At 45.0% G+C, this 25,665-nt stretch overlaps 1 protein-coding gene across 1 annotated transcript; it reads right to left on the reverse strand.

The window, feature by feature from the left end:
* Nucleotides 1-3,801: 3,801 nt before the first annotated feature.
* OLIG3 (oligodendrocyte transcription factor 3) lies at nt 3,802-4,620 on the reverse strand. The gene has a single exon (XM_066248444.1). The coding sequence runs from the start codon at nt 4,618-4,620 to the stop codon at nt 3,802-3,804; it is 819 nt and encodes a 272-aa protein (XP_066104541.1).
* Between the last annotated feature and the right edge of the window lie 21,045 nt (nt 4,621-25,665).

Consider the following 25,665-nt stretch of genomic DNA (forward strand, 5'->3'; position numbering starts at 1 on the left):
TTTCTCTTCTTCAGCGTGACTTCCTCTCCCTTCAAAGTTCGGTCACCAGCTGGAACCTCGCCGAGGGTTCCGTGCGGGCTTCTCAGGAGACCTCAGCCCACGAGGCTTCCGCTGTCCTTCTAACTATAAGGCAACGTTTATGTTGGAACGAAGATGAAATTAAAAACTGAGTGTTTCTAGATGAAATTAAAAACTGCTCGAAACTTCAGAACTTTGGAGAAAGTGGCAAATTCACAACGAAAATAAAAGAAAAGTTCTCCCAAATACCATCCTCACCTTCGCGGCCTGATGGCACTCATTTGAGAATGTAACGGGACGTGCAATCGAAAGGCTCCTGCGATGTCACGTCCTAAGTCTTCCCGGTGGCATCGCCGCAGGGCCCTGCCGGGGAGACGAGTGGTGCTGGTTTCTACCCAATAAATCAAGAAGCTCCGATGACCTGGCTCCCAAGTCGCCTTCCTGCTTGAGTTCCTGCCCTGTTCTAACCCTTCCTCCCAGTCTGCGGAGGGGAGGACTTTTGTAACCGAGGGGAGGACTTCTGTAACCGAGGGGAGGACTTCTGTAACCGAGAGGAGGACTTCTGTAACCGAGGGGAGGACTTCTGTAACCGAGGGGAGGACTTCTGTAACCGAGGGGAGGACTTTTGTAACCGAGGGGAGGACTTCTGTAACCGAGGGTAGGACTTTTGTAACCGAGGGGAGGACTTCTGTAACCGAGGGGAGGACTTTTGTAACCGAGGGGAGGACTTTTGTAACCGAGGGGAGGACTTTTGTACCCCAGAAAAGAGCTCAGTCGACTTAAGAGACCTCGACGACGTTGCAAGGAGGGCCTCTTTTCCCACTCCTGGACAAACCCGGGTGGAGTTCCCTGGGCTCAACGTTTTTGTTTTTTTGTTTTGTTTGTTTGTTTGTTTGTTGTTTTAGCGCAGTGACCCATCCCAGTAGAACTCACAGCTCTTTAAATTGCCCGCTGAAGATAAGTCACAGGATTCCTGTCCCAGCAGCAGGGCCTCAAGAGCCAGCCTTGCCCTGGGAGAAGGAGTGTGGCTCCACATCCCAGAGACGGGGTCGAGCCCACCGCTCAGCCAGGGGCCAAGCCTCCGGTCTCTTCCCAGGACAAGGCCTTTGGAAACAGGACTCCAAGAAGCCAGCGGCCTAGGGGAGAGCCGTTTTCCTGACCGATGAAACTTCTCTGTCCTTTCACCTTTCTAAATAATAACCTCACAAGGCTGCCTGCGCTGGTTTCAAAGAAATCCTCAAGAGCCCTTTGCTCACCAGAGAAATGAATCATCCTTGGGAAACCAATGATTATTCCTCCATGAGTCTGCCAAAAACCAGAGGAAACAAGCAGCCCCCACTGTGGACCCTCACTTTGGTCTTTCTCCCTGGCAGTGGGGGATCTGGAGGTGGGGGGGCATGAAGAGATTCGGAGGAGAATGAGTTAAATAGAGCCAAGACCCACAGAAATATCCTCCCAGGAAGGGGCAGCATTGGGCGGGCTGTGGAGGCCCCAGCAAAGAAAAGGCAGGTGCTTCCTAGATGTGCTGTCCTGGCTGGATGCTGGAGAGAGAGCTTATTGTCCTGGGTGGACACCTCAGACCTCACCCTCTTGAAGGAGAGCTTAGGCCTCAGCCAATAGGAAGATGATGTGACATCTAATCCAGAGGCCAATTTTGGGGGGATGCACATCTCAATCACATTTTTCTCTTAACTCAGTGGGAAATAGAGGCCCGTGCCGTTGGAATCATCATCACTCAAGCTTGATTTCTCGTCCTCTGTAGTAAACAAACAAAACCTTCTTGCTGGATTCCTTTCGCTTATGTGCACTATTTGTAACTGTTATGGGATGGAGGGATGAAGAGACTAAAATTATTGCTTTAAATGACCAATAATGGCTGTTTTAGCAATCATTAATGGAGCTTTTTCTCTTCATTCTCCACTCCCCACCCCACAAAATACTTGCAAATAGTTTGTATTTATCTAAAGACCTGCCATCTTCTGAGGACAGAAAGGAGAATGACCCTTATAAACCTACAAGCTGCTGGGGGTCACTGGCCTCACTCTGTTCACCTTAAAAAGCAAAGCAGCCTCCCCTTTCTCTGAGGGGCTGCTTCCCAGGGAGCAGGCAAGGGGCTGGGTATTTGACTATTTTCTAGGGACACTCTTTGTTGGCTTTTAAAACATATACTGCATTTTAACCTGTGCTTTTTTTTTTAAGGCCACACAGTCAATTTAAAGTGAAAACAAATTAATTTACTGCTTCATTCTCATCTGTTGTCAACATAGCCACCACAGTCACTACTCTGCCTCTAATTTCCTGTCATTTTGGGTTTCCAGATAACTCTTCTAAAAACCTCAGTTGCTGAGTTTATGAGGGTCTGATTACTGCAAAGAAACAAGGAGCTCAAATGTCACAAGACTGCCAACTTGAACAGTGCCCCCATTCAAAGGACGTTTAGTTGTAATAATTAACGCTAATTTATCTGACCTTTTTACCTGTAAATGACCAGGAAAAAAAAAAAAAGAAAGAAAAATTCTTCACATCTGCCACCTATTCAGACCCTCTCAGTCAGGCCAAATACACTTCCTGGGTCCAGATGTTCCCTACCCACTACCCCATCTTCAAAAATTTTAGGCAAAGGCAAAGCCAGGATTTAAAGGTTCTTTTTTATTTGAAATCTCATCCAGAAACACTGGTTATTAATAAATATATCATAGTTATCAAGAATATATAAAAAATAAAGACAGGTATTGTCTTTGAAACCCTAACAAAATATTTCAAGCAAATGTTCAGGAAAATAATAAAAAAAAAAAAAATGGCAGCCCTCCCCAAACCACAGTTAAGTTTTCAAAGCTGATGGTGTCGAGAGCCAACCCCGCATGCAGATAGCTGAGCAAGGGGGAGGGGCGAGCTAGAGCGAGGAGCCCGGGCTCCGCGACCGCCAGTCTCCAGAGCAGCCCGGGAGGTTGGGGATGGAGTTCGAAGGGGGTGGGGGTGGAAGCAGAAGCGTATGTGCTGGAGTTCGGGTCTTTGCACTCTGCCCCCATGTTCGTTTCATACAACCACAGACAGATACGGAGTACTTGGGAGAATTCACTAATAGATCCTTGTTACAAGGAAAAGGGCATCACGGCCTGCACAACATGTTTAGACAAGATTCATTGAGAAGCGTGCATGCATTCTTTCGACCTACACTGCGTCTTAAGAAAAACCCACAGAGAGATGCGTCATACCCTGGACCGGAGGGGAGGGGAGATTCAAAACTTGGGCCTGGATCTTTTTCTCTCTCTCTCCCCGTTGTCTCTAGAAGACAAAACAGCTGCGGAGAGGGCAGCGACCGTCAGCACTGCACCCGTCTCAAGGAAATATGTACATTCGTTTGGCACCAAAGGGACGGTTGTCTTTTCTAAGGTGAAACACAGAGCCAGAGGAAGCCAACTCTAAAGTCCCGCAGCAAGTTTTAACGACGCCGACCCCCTCTTTCTACAACAAGCGCAGGTTTGACAAGCGCGTGCGGCGGTGAGAGAGCCTGGCGCGGCCCGGGGAAGGGGAGCGTGCATGCAGAACTCGACGTCTGGCTCGAGTCTCCCTTCCTACCGCCGAGAAACGGCAGCTTGGTTTTGATCCTTTCCCTCCAGGGGTCAAGGGGGGCTGGAGAGCGCCCAGCCGGCGTGGGAGGCCCCGGGCCCGCGCCCGTCCTCCCGCACACCCGGGGCCTGGCCACCCCCCGTCCCTCCCGGCCCGGCGCGCGGCCCCTCCCGCCGCGCCCCCGCGTCCTCCGCAGCCGGGCCGGCCCGCCGCTCACTTGAGCAGGTCCTTGGACTCGGCCGAGAGCCGGGCCATGCCGGCCGTGGAGAGCGCGGCCAGGTGCGGCGGCGGCGGCACCTGGCAGACGGCGCAGGGGCAGGGCAGCCCGGCCCAGTGCTGGAAGCCGCCGCCCAGCTGCAGCGCGGGCGGCGTGGCGGGCGCCTTGAGCAGCGAGTGGGGCGGCCGGATGGAGCCGAGGGCCGGCAGCGAGGCGGCGGACAGCGGCGACGAGGCGGTGCCGGCCGACAGCGCGCCGCCCAGGATCGGGTGCACCGGGTGCACGGCGTTGGCGGCGTGCGCCGGGTGGCCGGCCGAGTGGCCCACGGTCCCGCAGTGGAAGGCCGAGTGGTGGCCCCCGTAGATCTCTCCGACCAACCTCTTCATCTCCTCCAGGGAGCTGGTGAGCATGAGGATGTAGTTTCTGGCCAGCAGGAGCGTGGCGATCTTGGAGAGCTTCCTCACCGAGGGCCCGTGCGCGTAGGGCATGACCTCGCGCAGCCCGTCCATGGCGAGGTTCAGGTCGTGCATCCGCTTGCGCTCGCGGCCGTTGATCTTCAGCCGCAGCTGCTGCAGGTCCTGCTCCGACAGCTGCTTCTTGATTTTGTACTTGGTGCTCTCGCCTGCGGCCTTGGCGCCGGCCCGCGAGAGACTCTCCCCCGGCATCTTCTGCACCATGTCGCCCTGCGTGGAGGAGACCGAGTTGAGGCGGCTCTCCTGGTGGTGGTGGTGGCGGTGGTGGTGGTCCCTCAGATACATCTCATCCATGTCCGGAGATGAGGCTCTGCTAGAGACAGAGCTCGAATCAGAATTCATTTTATTACAGGGAGGTGCGTCCCGACCTTGGCGAGGCTTTAGGCGGGAAATCAAGAAAATCTTGAATCAAAAAAAAAAAAAAAAAAAAAAAAAAAAAAAAAAAAAAAAATCTGCACTCCCAGCAACCCAATTCTCAGCGACAAGACGTGAGAAGAAACGCTGAGGCTCTGCCTTTCCCCGCCTTTCTCCCTCCCCACGCCCCTCTCGGGCTCGGCTGTTTCCTGGACAGCTAGTTGGTGCGTGCTTGAACTAACCTCGCGCTGAAGGAGAGGGGCTTTTATAGAGCTGCGGCGGAGAAAAGAAACAAAAGAAACCCTCCTATCTGTCCTGGGCTGGTGAGGATGACGTGCCATCCTTCAGGGCGGTGCGCTTTGCTGTCCCATTTAGCAAGGACTCCCATTCATATTCATGGTGGGGCCGCCCGGGGACACCTCCGCTCCGAACCGCTAGGAGCCCCTAGGCGCAAAACCCGCTGATTGACACACTCGCCGCTCCAGCTCACGCCTGCCCGATTTTTTTTTAGTTATTTATTTATTTTATTAAACTTGCCTCCACTCCCAATCCCCTTCTCAATTTCTCTAAGCAAATCACGCCTAAGAAACAGAAGGAAGGGAAGGAAAGGGGTTAGAAAAGTTGGCGGAGATTCCTCTGGGTTTGGAGAAAGGAACTGAAACATTCTTTCTCTTTCCTTTCCTAGCGACTCTCCTGGGAGGGACGCGGGAGGAGGGCAGGTCCAGCGCGCAGGCGGGGGTGGCGGCGAAGGCGACTGCAGTCCACGTGCGTTCTCTCGCGGTGTTGGTGTTTTCTTTAATAAGTTATCTTTTCCCTCCCGTGTACTGGGCCCTTCGGTGTGGCTTCAAAGGGACACTCGTGTCTGGTCATGGTTTCCCCCTGACACTGCTGTGGGGATGGGCCTCCTGCTTTCTATGTCTTTTCTTTCGTTTTAAAAATGGATTACTGAAAGTATTTCATCTTCACGCAGTTTTCTGACTTAGACCTGGAACTGTGGTGGCGGTGGTGGTGGTGGTGGTGGTGGTGACCCCAGTGTGACAGAAAGGGCCGTTCACGAAAGGGAGGGGAGGGAAACAAGCCGAGGGAGGCGGGGAGGGGAGTCAGGGGTCGGAAAGGCTCCCGGGAACCCCACAGAGAGTGCTCTTGCTTAGGCTTCCCCGCGATCGCGGGGCCCCGGTGACGCGGACGAAGGTGGCGCAGTCCCGGGCCGGAAGCTGGGCTGCCTCTGTCCGCAGTGCGGACTTCGGGAGTTCGGGGCGAGCCGTGGGAATCAGTAGCCCAGGGTCGAATAATCAGCTACATTGGGGGGGTGTGGGGGGGGAGAGGAGAGAGAGAGGGAGAGAGAGAGAGAGATTGAGAGAGAGAGAGAGAGAGGGAGAGAGAGAGAGAGAGAGAGAGAGAGAGAGAGAGAGAGAGATCCTGGAGAGCCCCTGTGTGCGCGCGCGCGGGCACTGCGGTCCAGCGCCGTTTTTCTGCGGATACAGAGCAGGCTGGAGTTTGGAGATTTCCGTGCGAGTGCCTAGGTCGCGCCGGTTTTTCTTCCCCCTTGCCGTGTTTTTGTCAATCGGGAATCGCTAAGCAGCGCGAGGGGCGGGAAGGCAGAAGTCCCCAGAAGGGAGAGAGCCCGGGGCGGCTCCTAGGAGGACCTGAGCTCCGCCACACTCCCGGCTCCGGGCTCCGAGGGACCCAGGACGGACGCTAGGTTGTGCTGAGTGTCTACTCGCAAAGTGAGAAACCCAAGCAATCCAGGAACCGCTTGTAGTTTGGCCTCAGTCTGCGCGGCAGTCACTGCAGGTCTCTGTGTCCGCCTCTGGGGAGGAGGAGGCCTCACTTTCCCTGGGCCCGAAGAGACCAGCCAACAGAAGAGAGAGGGATGCCAGGGTCCTGAGTTTGCCCGCTCTGAGAGTCTGACTCGTGGGCAGTCACACGGCGTAAGAAGCGCTGGCAATGCCAATCGATTGGGGAGACAGACGCAACATTGGAAGGGATGCTTTTTCTTCATCAGACTTTGTAAAGAAGAAGAAGGAGGAGGAGGAGAAGGAGGAGGAGGAGGAGGCCAGGACTTCAGTGCCCTTGAAGTTTGGACACAAGCTTCTTATCTTTCAATCACCTCCATCTCCATGAAAGAAAACTTTCTTAACACTGAGAAGCCAGGAGATTCGATTGATTGTGGAAAGACTGGTGTCCAAACTCACTCTTAATATCTGAGCCAAAGCAATGCTTAACTCACCAGACTCGCCCATTTCAGCTCAGTGACACTGCCCGCCCCCCCCCCCCAGCTGCTCGAGTGAGAAAGGGTTCCAGAACAATCCGCAGACAGAAGCTGAGAGTCGAGGCAGAGCTCCGAGGACGTCCCTCCGAGACTGGCCCGCGGATGCTGTAGCTGTGGGGGTGGAGGTGGGAGGTAGGGAGCGGGCACTGCAGGAAAAGTGACTCCCGCCCTTGGGCAATGCATAGGACCCACCCACCCAACACACACACCCTGATTCCCCTCGCTGACCCCTGGGAATCCAGGTGTCTCTCTGATGCCAAACTGTGAGCGCTGCTCTACAGTTCTGATTTTGGGAAGTAACCAAAGTTTGTTGAGAGCAGAAGGTGGCAAGTGAAGAAGTAGAAAAATCTTGCTGATGATAGATATTCTATCTTATTAAAAATTTTCAAGTTTGGCCTGGCCTGTGGTGGCGCAGTGGGATAAAGTTTCAAACACTGAGGTCGCCGGTTCGAAACCTTGGGCTTGCCTGGTCAAGGCACATATGGGAGTTGATGCTTCCTGCTCCTCCCCCCCCCCTCTGTCTCTCTCTCTCACTCCTCTCTCTCTAAAAAAATCAATGAATAAAATATTTTTAAAAAATTAAAAAAAATTTTCAAGTTTCTTGGAGGGCATTCTGAAATAAGGTGTAAAATTCTCCCGAATTAATCGAGAAGGTTGCAGGGGAAAAGACAGTGTAGGGAGAAATACAAGCTGAACTGTTCAGTTCTGGGGCTGGAAAGACCGGGGCCGGGGTTCTGGGAGTCGGAACCAGACACCTCTCCTCCCCGCCATCTCCTTTCCATCGGGAGGGGGACGTCCGCCAACCTCGAGCAACTCCGGGGGGTGGGGAGCTAGGCGGGAAGGGGGCCAGGGCCTCTGTCTGCGTCCACCAGAGCCCCTCCACCCCCAGAGGGTTTTATGCAATGCTCGAAGTGCCAGATCTGTCGCGTTCGGGTTCAGGACCCTGGGTTGCAGTCCCGGGCACAGTGTGTCCCTTCCTTTCTGGTTGCCTTCTGGTCTCCTGAAGGGCAGTTGTGACAGTGCGCTGTGGCCCAAGGTCCAGGGCCTCAGCCAGACCAGCATTTTCAGTGAGGCCTTCCCGCAGTCTCAGACCCTCCTAGGAGACTTGTTCCTCCTTCTCTCTCTCTCTCTCTCTCTCTCTCTCTCTCTCTCTCGGAGAGATGAACAACGGGAAGAGGAAGGGTGGGTGAGTAAAGGAGCCACACTTTGCTCGCCATACAATGGGTGATACCCGCCAGGGCCCCCAAGGAGAAGGCTCCCGCCAGGCGGCCCTCTCGCTGCTCCCCAGGGCTGGCCTCTCCGAGTCGCTTCCGACCTTGAGGGTTCCCCGCAAACCCTGGTCAGTCCCTCGGGATACGTCCGGAACCCGACAAGGAGAAGGCGTGGAGGCCAGGAGCGCGAGCAGACAGATTTCTTCAAAGGGGCTCTCGGCCATCGCGCACCCGGCCGTGAGCAGGGAGGAGAGGAAGGACGCGGTCTGGGCCGCCGCCGCCGAAGCCGCCCGAAGGGGCGCTAGCCGCAGCTGCGCCGTGACCTTGGCCCGGGCCCGGGGCCCGTTCAGGGGCTCAGACGAGCGAGGAGCCGGCGCGGAGCCACCCAGCGGCCGCAGCCCGAGTCCTCGCAGTGCGGTAGCCGCAGCGGACGCGGACGCGGCCGCGCGGAGATCGGGGTCGATCTTTGGCAACAGGTGTGTCCCCAGGCTTTCGATCTGCTCTCCGACCAGCCCCCTCGGCTCCGGGAAGAGCCTGAGAGCTTCTCGGCCTTGGCACACCGCAGGAAAGCAGCGGGTCGGCGCGGGGACCTGGTCGGAAGCGCAGGCCAGCCTCCCCCGCGCGCCCCGGGCGCACAACCTCCGCGCTGAGACTCCGGAGACCGCGCACTCCTGACGCTTTCCGCGCTTTCTGACTCCCCTTCACCCCCCACCGCCAGGGACCACCCCTTACCCGGTGCCCAGTGCGTGCCCTCGGCGCCCGGCGCCCACCGCTCCGCAGCCCCAGCCACGGGCTCGCTCTCCAGCAGCTGCCGGCGCTGCCTACGGCCGAGGAGGTTTGGGCTCAGGAACAACTCGACCCCCAAGCCCCTCCGAAGAGGCCGGCGGCAAAGGTCGCACTGGCGGGCCTGCCGAGCTGCTCCCGCCAGGGGCCGGTCAATCAGCGCCGTCTGGGGGCTCCTGTCTATCGTCCAGACTCAAACTTGACCGGCAGAAACTTGGGCCGAGACCGGACGGCGGGAGGCTGCCTGCCCCGTGGGCCTCACCTTTTAACCCAATCACCCTTTCAAACCCAGAAAGATAGAAGGGAAACCCAGATAGCTCTAAAGATGTGCCTGCCTGTGCAACCGGAGAAATAGCCTAAAAACTATAGTTGACCACGAAGGAAATGGTCAAAAAGTAGTTTTTGCCTTTATCTGAGTAACAATTGCTTCACAATAATAGCAGCGGGGTCGAGGACAATCACAACTGTTAGGCTGATCAAAGAAACCGTTATCAAAAAGAAAAAAATGATAAAGTTTTCAAAAAATTAAATGTCAATACAGATGACAGCCAAGCAGGAATGATCTTCCTTCCAAACCGCACATTCTGGCTGCTGGCGTTGTGGCTAGGGACTGAACCCCCAACCCCCCCAGCCAGAGGTCCGGCCTCGAAATCCCAACAGTCAAGCAGGTGCTAGAAGGACCCTAGAGGACGGGTCTGGGCCGGCTGACCAAAGGGTTTGTTTTCTGGGTTGCTCCATATTTTACACAAGATCTTGAACACTCACTGATCTGTCCAGTAGCTCTTTTCTTTTTAAAATCTGATATTCACGCAAAAATAAAAAACACAGTAGAAATTGAAAGACAGCAGAATTTTATGAGGAGAGAGTAACTGCTTTCTGCAATATTAGATTTGAGACTGGAAGATGCAAGGAAGTCCCAGCATAGCATAAATCAATGAGGTGCTAATTATGTGAATATATAGATAAGTTAATACATTGGCAGAAGAAGAAGTTTGATTTTAATGATGCATAAGTAGCAAGTCTGGCTAGAACTTACAGACACATTACAATTATTTAAAGACTGACTAAAGTCAAAGGAGATATGAATTTCTGGGCTTCATTTTTAGGATTTTGCTTAATTAGTGAGCATACTTCAGTACTTTTTTTTTCTTTCCCATTCTGGTAACATCTGCTCAATTGCCAAAACCTCACTGAGCTTCCCTCCTAAGCCTACAAATTGAAAACAATTTTTCCTGAAACTAGAATGTTTAGTTTGATATAAATATCACCAGTGATCAATCATATAAACCAATGAGTTACATTAAAATTTGCATACTTATACACACATTCTTGGCATGTGTCCTGACATTGTAGATTTGGAGTTCCATTAATATCAATACTTTAAGAACTATTAAGTAGCTAATTTCAGATTAGTATTTTATTTTTAACTTAATTCTTTTATGATTTTATAGTTAAAGTCACTGTATATAATTTGATATCTTAACATAAAATAGCACAGAATACTAAAATCTACTTTTTATTTTTGAAAGTTATTATAGCATCTCCTTGATACATTCTAGATAGTTAAGTATTGCTCTACTCTTTGCTAAAGTGCTTAAGGTATTTAATTTTATTTTTAGCGATAGTTACTTTAGAGATAAATGTCTCATGTACCATATATTATTTTCATTTTCTGTTCAGTAATATTCAGGTTTATATAAAATGTATATAAATAAATGATACTACAAAGCAATTAGAATGTAAGAACCTATTTATAAAGCAATAGGATAAAAAAGGTGTTAATACTTATGTCATCAACTTATGCTACTTTTTTATTATAGGTATATATACATGTATGTTCTGTTCTGAAACATACATGTATGTTTGCATAAAGTTAAATACATTAAAATGTTTATTTGAGGCCTTTGAGTTCTAAATAAAAAGAAATGATATTTTTAAATGATAATAAAGACAACATATTACACATCTGTTCATAAATAGAGTTAATTTGAAACATTATAGTGACTCCTAATAAATATAGATTGAAACATTATATTGAAAAGATGATAATTAAAGAATATGCTACTGAATCTTAAAATCAAAATGGCAGTTTTCAAAAATCAACATTTCCATGGCTGGTTGATGTTATACAGAATCTGTGGGGTAAACCAGATGGACTCAGCTTCATTATTTCTAAGAACAAATGAAAATGTAATATATGATTGTGTCTCATTAGTCCATTGTATTTTTTTATTTATAGTCATGTTTTATTTTGTTTGCATAACACTGAGAGTCTGAATGAAGTTTCTAAAACCAAATTGTCAGTGTTTACAACATTGGCTGAATTTTTATCTTCATCATTACATCATATTATAATATATGATAGAATAAAATTGAAGCAATTATCCAGGCAATTCAAGCCTCAGGTTCTGTTTTTATTTTATTTTGGTGGGGTAGAGGTATGAAGGGTAGAAAGGGAAAAAGCAGATAGGAAACATACTATCACTCAAAGTTTCTATGTGTTTATCATTCTGTCTTTTACATGCAGACCAGTCTGAATCTCCTGTTTAACAGCTGAAGTGATATTCACAACAGTACTATCAAGAACTGGCTGTAAAACAGTCTCATACATTTGGAATATGTTAATTTTTACAGCATAAAATGATAATAAAATAAATATCTTTTCATAACAAGACATTATTTAAGATAGTGATGAAAGAAACTTGATAATTTTCCAAGCCTTCATATTTTCCTAATAATTTTGATTATCCTATAACTTTTAATAATAAGAAATAGCAAACTACTGAACTATTTATATTCACAGAGGTGATTACTTCAATTAGCCACTTTAGACCTCTGTTTAGCCTTCTTTTTTATTATGGCAAGTATAATAAACATGAGTAGACTTATAGAAAAAAAATACCCTCTGAAATGAGAAGGAAAAAAAAAAGAGGGTATAGAAAATACTGTGTGCATGTTCTTAGCTCACAATACATAACCTTAATCCTACCCTTAAGTGCATTTTATGAAGTTGTTTGTATAAAAGCACTTCCCAAATATATGTTTATTTTATAAAGTTATGGAAATTGTAACACTGATGTTAATATAATATTCTAATATAAAATGCATTTGCAACTGTTTTTCCAAAGTCAGAACTAGAGCCAGTTTGCTGATCTGATTTCAATGCCCAATGGGCTCTCTGGCATTCTCAGTCACCATTCATTTCCTGCAATACATTAAACCCGCCTAAGTGTCTGAGTTACAGCGGTGAGAATGAACACTGAGTAATTCTTGGGGGCTATACTTCTGAGCACTAGGATGGCTCAGAAACTGCTTTAGAGGGGAAATGAGAAACTGACAACATTATCAGACTGCAGCCCCGCAAAGAAATAGAATTTTTGAAAGTCAATACTATAGGTATCCTAGTGCTGTTGGTCAGAGTTTCCAAAGAAGTTCTTAATCTTTTCAATGGCCAAGGAGAAAAACAAACAAACAACTTTCAGCTTTATATTGAAGGAAAATTTCAGTGTCCCAATTGCTCATAATGCAATATGCAATGCAGTGACTTAAATAAGAATATAAGACTAAAAAATTCATACTGAGAAAAAGACAATTTTTATTTTGTCACAATGATTTATTTAAAAATGACTTCCACAGTCAAAATTCTTTCTCTCTGAAAGAAAATAAAGATTTTGTGTGATTCATTTGTATTAAAAAAAATCAAATGCAATTAATTGGGTATATAACTTTTAAATACATTTGCTATAATTGCCCTGTTTCTTCATCTTTATCAAAGTTTTACCTCCTGTGAAAGTAAAGCAGGGGATGATGACTCCTCTGCTCCCATTAGATTTATTAACAAAAGTAATTACATTAAGTGAAAAATAATGCCTTTGTGGAAGTAGTGCCAAGAACAGGCACCTATTAGAAAAATATTGCTAAAAGATGTATATGGCTGGAGAGATGTTGGCCAAGAGTCCATAACCAGTTCAGCTTAAGAGTTTCAAGTAGCTGCAAAAACTAAAAACAAGAAGGAGTACGAAGATTGGGGTTGAAAACCATTTATTTAAAGACAGGCCCTGGCCGGTTGGCTCAGCGGTAGAGCGTCGGCCTAGCGTGTGGAGGACCCGGGTTCGATTCCCGGCCAGGGCACACAGGAGAAGCGCCCATTTGCTTCTCCACCCCTCCGCCGCGCTTTCCTCTCTGTCTCTCTCTTCCCCTCCCGCAGCCAAGGCTCCATTGGAGCAAAGATGGCCCGGGCGCTGGGGATGGCTCTGTGGCCTCTGCCTCAGGCGCTAGAGTAGCTCTGGTCGCAACATGGCGACGCCCAGGATGGGCAGAGCATCGCCCCCTGGTGGGCAGAGCGTCGCCCCTGGTGGGCGTGCCGGGTGGATCCCGGTCGGGCGCATGCGGGAGTCTGTCTGACTGTCTCTCCCCGTTTCCAGCTTCAGAAAAATTAAAAAAAAAAAAAAAAAAAAAAAAGACAAGACTAGACTAACAAGAGAATAGTTCCTCTCAGTATTTGTGGTGTCCTTCATGTCCATTTGATAAAGACATCAACAGCAAAGGAAATGAAAATAAACATGAGCAAAGATATAAATATATAAAGCACATTATGTAAGTTTTTAAAATAAGTCGTCTTTTGACTAACGCTTGAAGATACCATGGGAGGACTGTAGGAAAGACGAGCTCTTATAGCGCTATGAATAAGAGATTTTTTTTTTTTGTTACTCTTAGGTTGTAAACATAGAAATGCCACTTCCCCATTGATGAGAGTGCCCTCTTCATGGCATGAGGACCAAAGGCAGATTTTTTTTTTTTTTACTTTTACACAGGGACAGAGAGAGAGAGAGAGAGTCAGAGAGAGGGATAGATAGGGACAAACAGGAATGCAGAGGGATGAGAAGCATCAATCATCAGTTTTTCTTTGCAACACCTTAGTTGTTCATTGATTGCTTTCTCATATGTGCCTTGATCGTGGGCCTTCAGCAGACCGAGTAACCCCCCTTGTTCCCCTTGTTCGAGCCAGCGACCTTGGGTCCAAGCTAGTGAGCTTTGCTCAAGCCAGATGAGCCCGCGCTCAAGCTGGCAACCTTGGGGTCTCAAACCTGGGTCCTTCTGCATCCCAGTCCGACGCTCTATCCACTGTGCCACCACCTAGTCAGGCAAGAGGCAGATATTATACATAAAAAAGTTCACAACCCATCAAATTTCCTAGATAGGATATACTGCTTACCACAAATTTCTTACTATTTCTGAACTTTAATCATCTGCATAATAGAACTAACACTTGTGACATATGCCATTATGAGGATTAAATAATAATGTCTTGCAAAGCTTTTAAAATCACTTTTGAAAAAGAAATTTTTCAACCTGTCTTCTATGTATATTCTTCCCACCTACAATATTTGTTCAGCTTTATTCTTATATAATTTTCCTTGTAAAAATAGTATCCTGGTAATTTTTTACATTTTTCTCTTATCTCTCCTTACTGTTAAGGCAGGGACTCGCTCTTTTCTGTGGCCCCCACCCCTGGCCAGTTGAGAATTGGTAATGTAAGCATACCAAAGCACCTCTTAGATGTTGGAGCAGGTATCTGGAAAGTGCCTTGACTCTCAGAAATAAAATTGAAATATAGAATCCACTAGTTTTAGAAGGCAGTATGACAAGATCTCAGTCCCGCTAAGTAACATGGTAGGAAAAAAGCCAATTGAAAACAGAGCTTTAAGGAGGAGGCAGCAATCAGCAGTGTTGAATTCTTTTGATAGGTCTGGTGAGAGGGAGACCGAGATTTACCAATATGGAAGGCATTGCCAATCCATAATAGACCAATTTCAATAATATAATGGGGGTAGTAGTCAGAATGGAGGAAATCTGAGGAAAAAAATAGGATGGGAGAAAATAGAAAATGTAAATATAAAAACTTTTTCAAATAGTTTTGTTAAAAAGAGAAACGGAAAAGTGGTACAATTCTGGAACAGTATTTCTTTTCTCTTTTTTTGTGACAGAGACAGAGAGAGGGACAGATAGGGACAGGTAGACAGGAAGGGAGAGAGATGAGAAGCATCAACTCTTCGTTGCGGTACCTTAGTTGTTCATTGATTGCTTTTTCATATGTGCCTTGATGGGGGGTGGGGTGGGGAGAGGCTACAGCAGAGAGAGCGGCTCCTTGCTCAAGCCAGCAACCTTGGGCTCAAGCTGGTGAGCCTTGCTCAAACCAGATGAGCCCGTGCTCAAACTGGTACCTTGGGGTTTTGAACCTGGGTCCTCTGCGTCCCAGTCCAAGGCTCTGTCCACTGCGCCACCACCTGGTCAGGCGTATTTATTTTCTTTCTTTTCCTTTTTTTTTTTTGAAGCTGGGAGAAATGATAGAATGCTGTATATTCATGCAAATGATCTAGTAAAGAGAAGAAACTGACCGTGCAGACAGGGGACATGCTGGATCCATGCCCTTGCATAGGTGAGATGGGCCGGACACGATGCTCAAGTGGAGAGCATAGGTCTTAAACAGGAACAGGGAGGATAGCATGATGGAAGACAGCAAATAGACCCAGATGCAGGAAGGCAGGTAGAAGAAGGGTGGGTGCTTTCAGAAGATTTCTGCTTTTAATCTTGTTTTCTTGGTCAAATAAGAAGCATGGTCATAGCCCTGGCCAGATAGCTTGTTTGGTTAGAGCATCGTCCCAAAGTACAGCGGTTGCCAGTTTAATTACTGGTTAGGGCACATAGAGGAACAGCTCAATGTTTCTGTCTTTCTCTCTCTCCTTTCTTCTGTAGCTGAAATTAATAAATACATAAAAAAAATTTTAAAGCAAGATCACAGCTGAAAGTGAGAATTGGGGAATGAAATATTCGGGATTTGAAGAGACAAAAAATATGAAGCAATCTTTTAGGAGAACGGAGAGTAAATGTGCTGAGAAATGTAGAGGGGTTGCCACATCACACACACACAGGTGCACTGCAGGGACGCAGCAGTGATGACACCAGGGCCACTGCTAGTCAGTCACCCACTGAGGGTAGGAAGGATTGCGATGCTGGGGTCCCGGGCCTACCACACAGATACCACCAGTTGCCTGTGCAAGTCACGCTTCCTTTTTTCCCGTGTAAACAGATGTGTAATTTTTTATATTTGACAACGTTCTCACACTGAGAGGATGACTCCAGGTCGGTCTCAGCGATGGTCATCTATCTCCATTTGTCCAGTCTTCACTCTCTCTATCAGCAATGGTGGTACCATATGAGAACAAGGGACAGCCTACTGGAGAAGCTGTTTTCTTCATTTCTGACAAAAAGAAATCTCTTTGACTTTGACTCTCTGCTTCTTCAGGATAAAAATGACTAGAACTGTGGCGGCCATTTTGTGACTGTGAGGTCCCATGAGAATGAAAAGCCAGCCTACTGACAGAGCAGAAAGGAAGCTAAGGGCAAGCACTGATTAAGCCCCTAGACCAGACCTGCATCAACTTCCCAGACATCTTTGTACTGAGTCTAATGAATGTCTCTATATTGTTAGAGCCATTTACTTGAGTATTCTGTAACTTGCAGACATATGCATTTTAACTGATGATATTCCTAGGTTCAAAAATGATAACCAAGTCCTGGCTGGATAGCTTGCTGGGTAGAGCATCATCCCAATACGCAAAGGTTGCAAGTTCAATCCTTGGTCAAGACCCATACAGGAACAGATTGATGTTTCTGTTCTTTCTACTTAAAATCAACAAGTAGCCCTGGCTGGATAGCTCAGTTGGTTAGAGCATCATCTGGAAGCACAAAGGTTGCCAGTTTGATTCCCAGTCAGGGCATATAGAAGAGCAGCTTAGTGTTTCTTGTCTCTCTCTCCCTTTCTTCCTCTCTCACTGAAATCAATAAATAAAAATTTTAAAAAATCAACAAATAAAAATTTAATAAATGATAACCAACATTTAAAAATTTTATATATGGCCTGACCAGGAGGTGGCGCAGTGGATAGAGTGTCGGAAAGGGATGCGGAAGACCCAGGTCTGAGACCCCAAGGTTGCCAGCTTGAGCGAGGGCTCATCTGGTTTGAGCAAAATCTCACCAGCTTGAGCCCAAGGTCGCTGACTCGAGCAAGGGGTTACTCGGTCTGCTGAAAGCCTGCGGTCAAGGCACATATGAGAAAGCAATCAATGAACAACTAAGGTGTTGCAATGCGCAATGAAAAACTAATGATTGATGCTTCTCATCTCTCCGTTCCTGTCTGTCTGTCCCTGTTTATCCCTCTCTCTGACTCTCTGTCTCTGTAAAAAAATATAAAAATAAAAAATAAAAATTTTATATATGATGTGTGGCTATATAAAGAGAAGACCCAGTTCCTAATTTCACCCAAAATAAGGTACATGCAGTTCAAAATATTACCGCTATTTCACTTTTGGATACATTTCCAAAGAAGTTGAAAGCAAGATCTCAGAGAGATCCCATGTTCATAGTGTTAACTCATGAAAAGCCCGAGTGGAGGCACCAACATGTAATTGGTGAATGAATGGATAGGCGAAATGTGGTAGTTACATATAATGGGGTATTAGTCAGCTTTAAAAAGGAAGGGAATTAGCCCTGGCCGGATGGCTCAGTGGTAGAGCATTGGCCTGGCGTGCAGGAGTCCTGGGTTCGATTCCCAGCCAGGGCACACAGGAAAAGTGCTCATCTGCTTCTCCTCCCCTCCCTCTCTCCTTCCTCTCTATCTCTCTCTTCCCCTCCTGCAGCCAGGGCCCCATTGGAGCAAAGTTGATCCAGGTGCTGAGGATGGCTCTGTGGCCTCTGCCTCAGGCGCTAGAATGGCTCTGGTAGCAACGTCCCAGATGGGCAGAGCATCGCCCCCTGGTGGGCATGCCGGGTGGATCCCAGTCAGTCGCATGCGGGAGTCTGTCTGACTGCCTCCCCGTTTCCAACTTCAGAAAAATACAAAAAAAAAAAAAAAAAAAAAAAAAAAAAGGAAGGGAATTCCGACCTACGTTACACTGTGGATGAATCTTGAGGACATTATATTAAATGAAATAAGGGAGCCACAAAAAGATAACTAATGTATTAATTTACCTGCATGAGGTATGTTGAGTAGTCAGATTCACAGAAACTTTGAATGGTGGTTGCCAGGGGTTGCAAGAAGAGGGAGAATGAGAGTTAGTGTTTACTTGGTATAGAATTCCAGTTTTGTAAGATGAAAACATCCTGGAGATTGCCTGCACAACTATGGTATGTGCTTAACACATCTGAACTGTATGCTTAAACATAACTAAGATGATAAATTTTATGTCATGTGTAGTTTACCACAATGAAAAATAAAAATAAAATATAATACTGAGAAATAAGATAAGTATAACTCACAAAGAAAATCTTAAAGCTTATTGAGAAATTATAGGACTCATGAAAATCAAGCACACTATATGAGATTTTTATAATGACAAATATTCAGCAGAAGTTTTTTTTTTAAATCATTCAAATGTGTGAAGTAATTGGAGTACATTGAGAAGCAAGTAGAAGTAAATAAATCAATCAGAAGGTATTGGCTTGCAAGTTATACCAACATATTATAGCTGTATCACATATAAATTAATTTTTAAAAAACAGAATTGTTTTCATTGTTTCAAAACAGAATTGTATATGGAAAGAACAGAGCTGTGAAGTTTCAATCCATTAGGAAACTCCTAAGTGGTAAGTTCAACAATACGTCCTTTTGAAATATATTTTTACTTTATAACAAGAGCTACTTAATATTTGCTGACCACCTACAATATATTAAGTTCTTACATGGAGTATTTATAAGCCCCCCCCCCAAAAGCTTCCAAGGTATATAATATCCTATTTAAAGATGGGAAAACTGAAGCTCAATAAGGTTAGGTAGCAAGTATATCCTAACAGACGCACTGTAAAAAAGTGCGAGGCCAGGATTCATCTGTGTTTTGTCTGCCATCCATTCTGAATTATTGCTGTCAGAATCTGATTATAGAAAGCAGAGAGTCTGGACTTATATCCCCACCCAGTGGCAAAGTTAGTGTCTCTGTTCCACCTCCTCCAGCCTCCTCCCCCCACTGGGCTGGTTTCCACACAGTTCTGCTGATAGAGGAGATTTACATAAGATCCAGAGTCTCATAACATGAATGTCCAGGACACACTGAAGATGACTTATCATACCAAAAATCAGGAAAGCCTCAACGTGAATGAGTGAGGAGTCAGCAGACACCAACACCAAGATGACACCGATGCTGAAATATGTGACAAGGACTTAAAAGCAGCCATGATAAAAAAAAATGCTTCAATAAGCAATTACAAACACACTTGAAACAAATGAAAAGAAAAAAAAAAAAAAGAACACAGCATAAATAGAAGAGATGATAAGAACCAAATAGAAATTTTATAACTGAACAATATTATAAGCACAATAAAAATCTCATTAGATGGGTTTGAGAGAAGATAGAGGGAAGAAGCAATGAATGTGAAAATAAAACAATTGAAATCATCCAATTTGAACAACAGAGAGAAAAGGGCTGAAAATAAAAATATGATTGAAAGCAGAGAGTTGTAATTCGGCACCATACAAGCGTTTTGGTATTTGAGATCATGTCTTACAGAGATGGTGCCCCATTTAAAATATATATATTCCAAATAATTCCTGCTCTGGAGCGGTTACAGGTAATTTGTTTGAAGGTAACTTTTTCTTTTTTTTTGTCATCTGAAGATGTGACTTTTCTATAACATAAGTGGTTTTCTTTCCAAATGATTATGAAGAGAAAAATAGAATTTTTAAGCTCAAAAGTACTTTAAAGAAGTATGTAAAAGCAGTTTATAAATTGTACAATTTGAGGAATACAAGCTATTACTGTTTTAGTCCAATCCTTTTATTTTATGCATGAGGAATTTATGGGCAAAAAATACAGAACAAAACAAAACAAAAGTGACTTGCTTAAGGTTAATATCTAATTAATAACATATTTGGAAATGGACCCCAGATCCAATAACAACTACTGTGAATCTTTTCCCATTAATAAAATGAATTTAGAAAGAAACTTATTTCTAAGAAAGAGGTATGCTTTTTAGCACCACTTTGCTTTTGAAAGTAATATTCCAGAGTTTATGAGAAGTTAATCTTTTTTTTTTAAAAAGCCATATCATTGGAAAAGATGTCAAAGTACTACCAAAATACATCAGACTATATAATCTTACAATCAAAATTTCCTGTTGCTAAGTAAAAATATGATATAATCTAGAGCAAAACTTTTCTTACATATTTGCTAATGGGAGTTATGGAATCAGCTGTGATACAATATAACCTTAAAAAATGATAATTGTTTTCTGTGACATTTTAAACCTTTATAAAGAAAAACAGGCCTTTATAGGAATAGGAAGCTGGAAGGGGGGGCAATAGAATGATCGGAAAAACAATTCTGTTTTTCCGGGGGTGGGAGGTGCCTACTTCTGTCTCCACAGCAAGTATAAGAAAACAATTTCATTATTTCAACAACGTTTTTCAGATTTCAAAACTTACTTTCCATTATCCAGAACACCCCTTAATCCCCAACACAAACAAATGACACCAAATCAAACCCCTATCAGCTATAAGTCATTGCTGCGAAGCTGAGCGTCACTGATACACCTGTGCAAACAGTCATGAGTGTTTTGCAAGGGAGACCCTGCAGAAATGCCTGGGTATAAAACAGCACATCACAACAGGGAAAGGAGCCCGCCGCAACGACGCTCCGCGGCGCGTTACTTAGAGCACCAGCACCAAAATGCAGAAGAAGCCTCTAATTTCAGAGCCTGGGAGAACTGCTGTTCGTCTCCCCAGATTTGGGGCCACGCAGGCTGGGACCGGATTAAACCGAAGAGGAATCTGTTTATCCCTCCGGCTTTAAACACCAATCAAAAAGCACTGTTCCTCTCTTGAAGGTGCTGAAATGCAAAGCAAGCTCCCCGTTCCTTTTCTCTCTCTTGGTGGCATTTGAAAGTGTAAAGCTTTGAATACCAATTGCTTGAACTGGACATATGTGAATCTGTTCTAATCCTACTAATCCTGTCCCCAAGTGCTTCTTTGTATGTGGAGGCAGCACACATAGATCTAAGTAAAAGTGGCCATAATCCTGGAAATGTGGAAAAATGCCCCAGTGCGAGAGACGCGGGAGAGAGAGCTCCGTGGCAGAGGGACCTGCTGAAGAAGCTATTGTGTCAGTTCAAGGCAAAGAGAAGCAGCGCAGGGGCCCTCTCACCTTTCTGAGCTCCCGGGAGGAGAGCAAACCCACGCAGCGGGGGTCCCCCCTTGCAAACAGCCTTCACGCACTTGAGCAAACTCACAGAACTGAGACAGTTTCTAAAGGCTGAGAAATTCACCCGGGCGGCTGCTTTTCAGTGTCTTGAACCCAGCAGGCCAGGCCTGGCGATGTGCAGACTTCATTAAGCCCCAGAATTTCCTTTTCAACAGCCGGCGTGTTTACGGCTTTCTGAGCTGGTGCTCCGGCTGCAAACAGGGCCGAGCGCGACTGACATTCTCGTTGGAAACCCTAGAAATAAAATAATCCTACAGACACTACCTTGTCAAGTAGGCAGGAGATAAGACAGTAAGTTTCCAAATTACTCTGTTTTGCGAAGACCACTTTTAAGTCCTCTCTGACTTAGCATTGTCAGGGAGGAACATGGCAGCTTGTGAACTTTCTAAAGGAAAAGAGTCTCTATCTCCACCCTCAGGAAGAATGCCTCAATCCATCCATTCACAAGTAATAACTTCTGCAAACAGACTATTTCAAACTTTGCAGAATATTTAATTACTGATTTTTGAGTCAAGTTATATGGGCAGAGAGCTGATGAACAATAGAAGTGTTGCAATTTTTTTAAAAAAAATTTAAATTTTCAATTTTACAAACCTTGAGAGAAGGATGATGTAGATATTGCCATTTCCATTTGGTGGAAAAGGTTATCATAATTATATATTAAATATGGTTTGTTTGTCTAAATGGAAACTTTTCTTTTCAATTCAAAGGGGCCTAAAAATGTTTAAAAAACCATCAGTACAATACCCTATCCAGGTGGTTACTACTGTTTAAAGTTGTATCAGGAGACACAATTCAAACATCTTTATTTCTTCTACATACAATACTTTGTTGAATTCATCGTTGTTGTTGTTGTCCATTTGTTCTTCTTAAAAAGTACTGTTATTAAAAGCTAGGTGAAAATTTTTAGGCAGACAATATTCCCAACAGCCAGGACTTGATAAGGAAATGGTCTTATAGAACACTGAAAGAGAAAATTGTGCCATGAATAAAATAAAGAACTGTGAAAAACAAGAAACAAGCCCCAAATGGAGTCACTTATTCTAAGCCTGTCATCACGGTTTCAGAGACCTAATCACAGTTTTAGCTGTCCCAGAATTGAAAACTCAGCTTATTATTACCTGTGTAAAGTGGCAGCAGGAAAATAGTATTGCCCTGGCTGGATAGCTCAGTTGGTTAGAGCATTGCCCCTATACACAAAGGTGGCTGGTTCGATCCCTGGTTAGGGCACATAAATAAACAAGCTGATGGTTCTGTCTGTCTGTCTGTTGTCTGTCCCCTACCCCTCTCCATGAAATCAATTTTAAAAAAGAAAAAAATAGTTTTAAAGGAAGAAAAATATGACATCTGGTGGAGGAAATGAAATGAAAAGCTAATGGATATCTAGTTTCCCTCATCCACGCTTCTTACAGGTAGACAGGAAAAGAAGCTCACAGGGAAGATAAAGCTCCCCCATCTTCACTGCTCCCTTTCCTACATTTTCTTTTGACCACCTCTGTGAAATGGGGAACACAGACCCTCATCCAAGAAGCTTAGTTGTTTTTCCCCTAAGCAAAAAAGCTCACCCGCCATGTGGCATGGTTTAACACCCCTTGTTGGTGTTATTGGAGTATATTTCAGAAATGCTAATGAACTTGGATGCTTCAGACAAACAGAATCTGCTGGCATTATTCGTACTTGCTAACGGTTGACTCTCTGGCTTTTAAACATGCCTGAGCCCACCCCTAGAGGTGGCAAGGAGTGGGGCTGAAAAGCAAGTAACTATTATAGCTCCCCATAGATGAAGCTTGTAAGTTTATCAGTTTGAGGTTTAAACTGGTGGCTGTTTCAACACCACTTACTCAACACAGAACTAAATAGTGTGTCCGTAAAGTCATGGTGCACTTTTGACCGGTCACAGGAAAGCAACAAAAGACGATAGAAATGTGAAATCTGCACCAAATAAAAGGAAAACTCTCCCAGTTTCATACCTATTCAATGCAGTTTGATGTGGGCTCACACACAGATTTTTTTTTAAGAAATCCTTTTTTTTTTTAAGATTTGTACTATTCATTTTTAACAATTTTTTTTTCATTTTTTTATTTATTCATTTTTAGAGAGGAGAGAGAGAGATCGAGAGAGAGGAGAGAAAGACAGAGGGGGGGGGGGAGGAGCCGGAAGCATCAACTCCCATATGTGCCTTGACCAGGCAAGCCCAGGGTTTCGAACCAGCGACCTCAGCATTTCCAGGTCGATGCTTTATCCACTGTGCCACCACAGGTCAAGCACACACAGATTTTTAGGGCTCCTTAGGTAGCTATCCTGTATAACGTCTACAGACTCATCACTGACTAATGGCCTACCAGAATGGGGTTTCTCCACCAAACTGCCGGTTTCCTTCAACTGCTTATTCCACCGTGTAATGTTACTCCTATGTGGTGGTACTTCATTATAAACACACTGATATTCATGTTGCACTTTGGTCATGGATTCGAATTTAGCAAGCCATAGAACACACTGAACTTTCCTCTGTACTGCCCACATCTCGACTGGCATGGCCGTGGGCTGCTCCGCTGTATACACGGTGTTACATCATCATCTGCACATGCGCACATGCTGCCACATCATCCTATAGAAACTGGGAGGGTTTTCCTTTCATTTGGTGCAGATTTCACATTTCTATCGTCTTTTGTTGCTTTCCTGTGACCGGTCAAAAGTGCACCATGACTTTACAGACACACTGTAGAACAAAATGAACGGCAACCACCTCTATCAGCACCACCTGTGCGATGATGGGCAAGCATTTACTAGGCATGCATTGTGTAGAGTGTTGTGTTAAATGTTACCAGACAAAGTCAACAGACACAGTCCTTGACCTGAGGCTTTACAACCACAGAGGGTAGGGGCACTGGAGGTAAACATGAGTGATTAAACACAATGTCCACTCTGGTTCCAGTGCTCAGCAGACAGCGGTGCAGGAGACACTATTGAACACCTCAAGGCACTGCTATCTCTGACTTTTTTCTTTTTTAAAGGAAAAACACAATAAGTAAGCACATTTCTCCCCTCTGTTTTCAACATGTAAAATTGGGGCTTTATCAATTGTATTTGGTTAATTCCAGGGATCATAGGTTCTGAGATCACAGTTTTATCTGGACAAATCCCAAACTCAGTGGCTCTATATGTTTATATAAGGGTGAAGTTGTTTCAGCATTAGTTTTGCTTTGAAGCTTGCATCGTCTTGACATTTTTACTTTCTCAGAGCAACATCCTTGCACCTCTGCTCTCTACACAGTGCTCTTGTTTTTCTGTCTAAGAAGAAAGTTTTGGGGGACTGTGGACCTTGCAGACATTATAGCTTACTGGTACTTCTGTGCTTTGGGCATTTATTGTCAGGAAGTTATTCTGTTATACTGAGTTATCCATGATGGGGTGGGGGAAGAAGGCTCAGTGTTCTCAGAAGTAGCAGAACCAGCAGGAATTAATCCCCTCTACAAACAATATATCCTTTCATGACCCATGTATGCAATGGAGTCAAGGGTAAGAAGGTCCTTTTCAAGCTTTCCTTTCCTCCTTTATTTGTGTACCTCAGAATGTAGACTACTAACCTCAGCTTTCTGATGAGGGGCTCCAGACTAGCCAATGTGGAAGATGCTCAGTGGTTTGGGCAGGTTTTGGTACCAGTTCTCCTCAGCCCATAAGGGAGTGTCCCAGTGGTGGGACTCAAATAATTTGACAACTGTTTCTCTGCCCTAATGACCGTTTTAAGCATAAAAAAATTGATATACCGAAAGGTAGTTTATTATTTCACGCATTTCATACTTAAATAAGAATAAAAGAGGTACACAAAACTAGATTGTTAGAAGAAATACTTTTAAAATGTTAATGAAAAATATTAAATAATACCTGACAAAACAATAAAACTATTATTTAAGGTATTTCCATATTGCTTCTGATGGCCGTCCTCACTTGCAATTTTTTTCTTCTATGGACTGAATGAACATTACTACGGGCACTTAGAATACGCTGTCGTGCAGATGAATGTTAAAAAGAGTAAGGAATGTAAATTTGTGATTTCCATATTGGGCAGCTGCCCAGGCACCCACCTTAGAGAGAACCCTGATGACAAGTGCCATTTTAATAGCTGGTTTGCCAAACTCAACAAAAAAATTAGATACTTAGTTTTGCTGAACCTGTGCAGACTGGCTGAACCCCACCACTGGAGAGAGTCCATTATCAACGGGTTTGCAAGGGCTCGACTCTGGAATTCTTAGTGTTTTCTTCATCTTTTTGATTTGTTTGTTTGTTTGTTTTTAAAGACTTTGGCTTATAAAGATTATTATCTGGCCTAAATAATATTAAATTACATTAATTAAAATATCAAAAAAATAAATAGTAGTTGATAGGTAACTTATAGAGATAGGTTCTTCATATTGGGTAAATTAAAATGTTAAATTATTAAAATATTTTTTATTTTATCAGAGCTCATGCTTTGATTGGAACAGTGCAAGTAAAACTGTCGTGGTATTTTGAGGTT

This window comes from Saccopteryx bilineata, chromosome 12, assembly GCF_036850765.1.
Source record: "Saccopteryx bilineata isolate mSacBil1 chromosome 12, mSacBil1_pri_phased_curated, whole genome shotgun sequence".
Classification (NCBI taxonomy): domain Eukaryota; kingdom Metazoa; phylum Chordata; class Mammalia; order Chiroptera; family Emballonuridae; genus Saccopteryx; species Saccopteryx bilineata.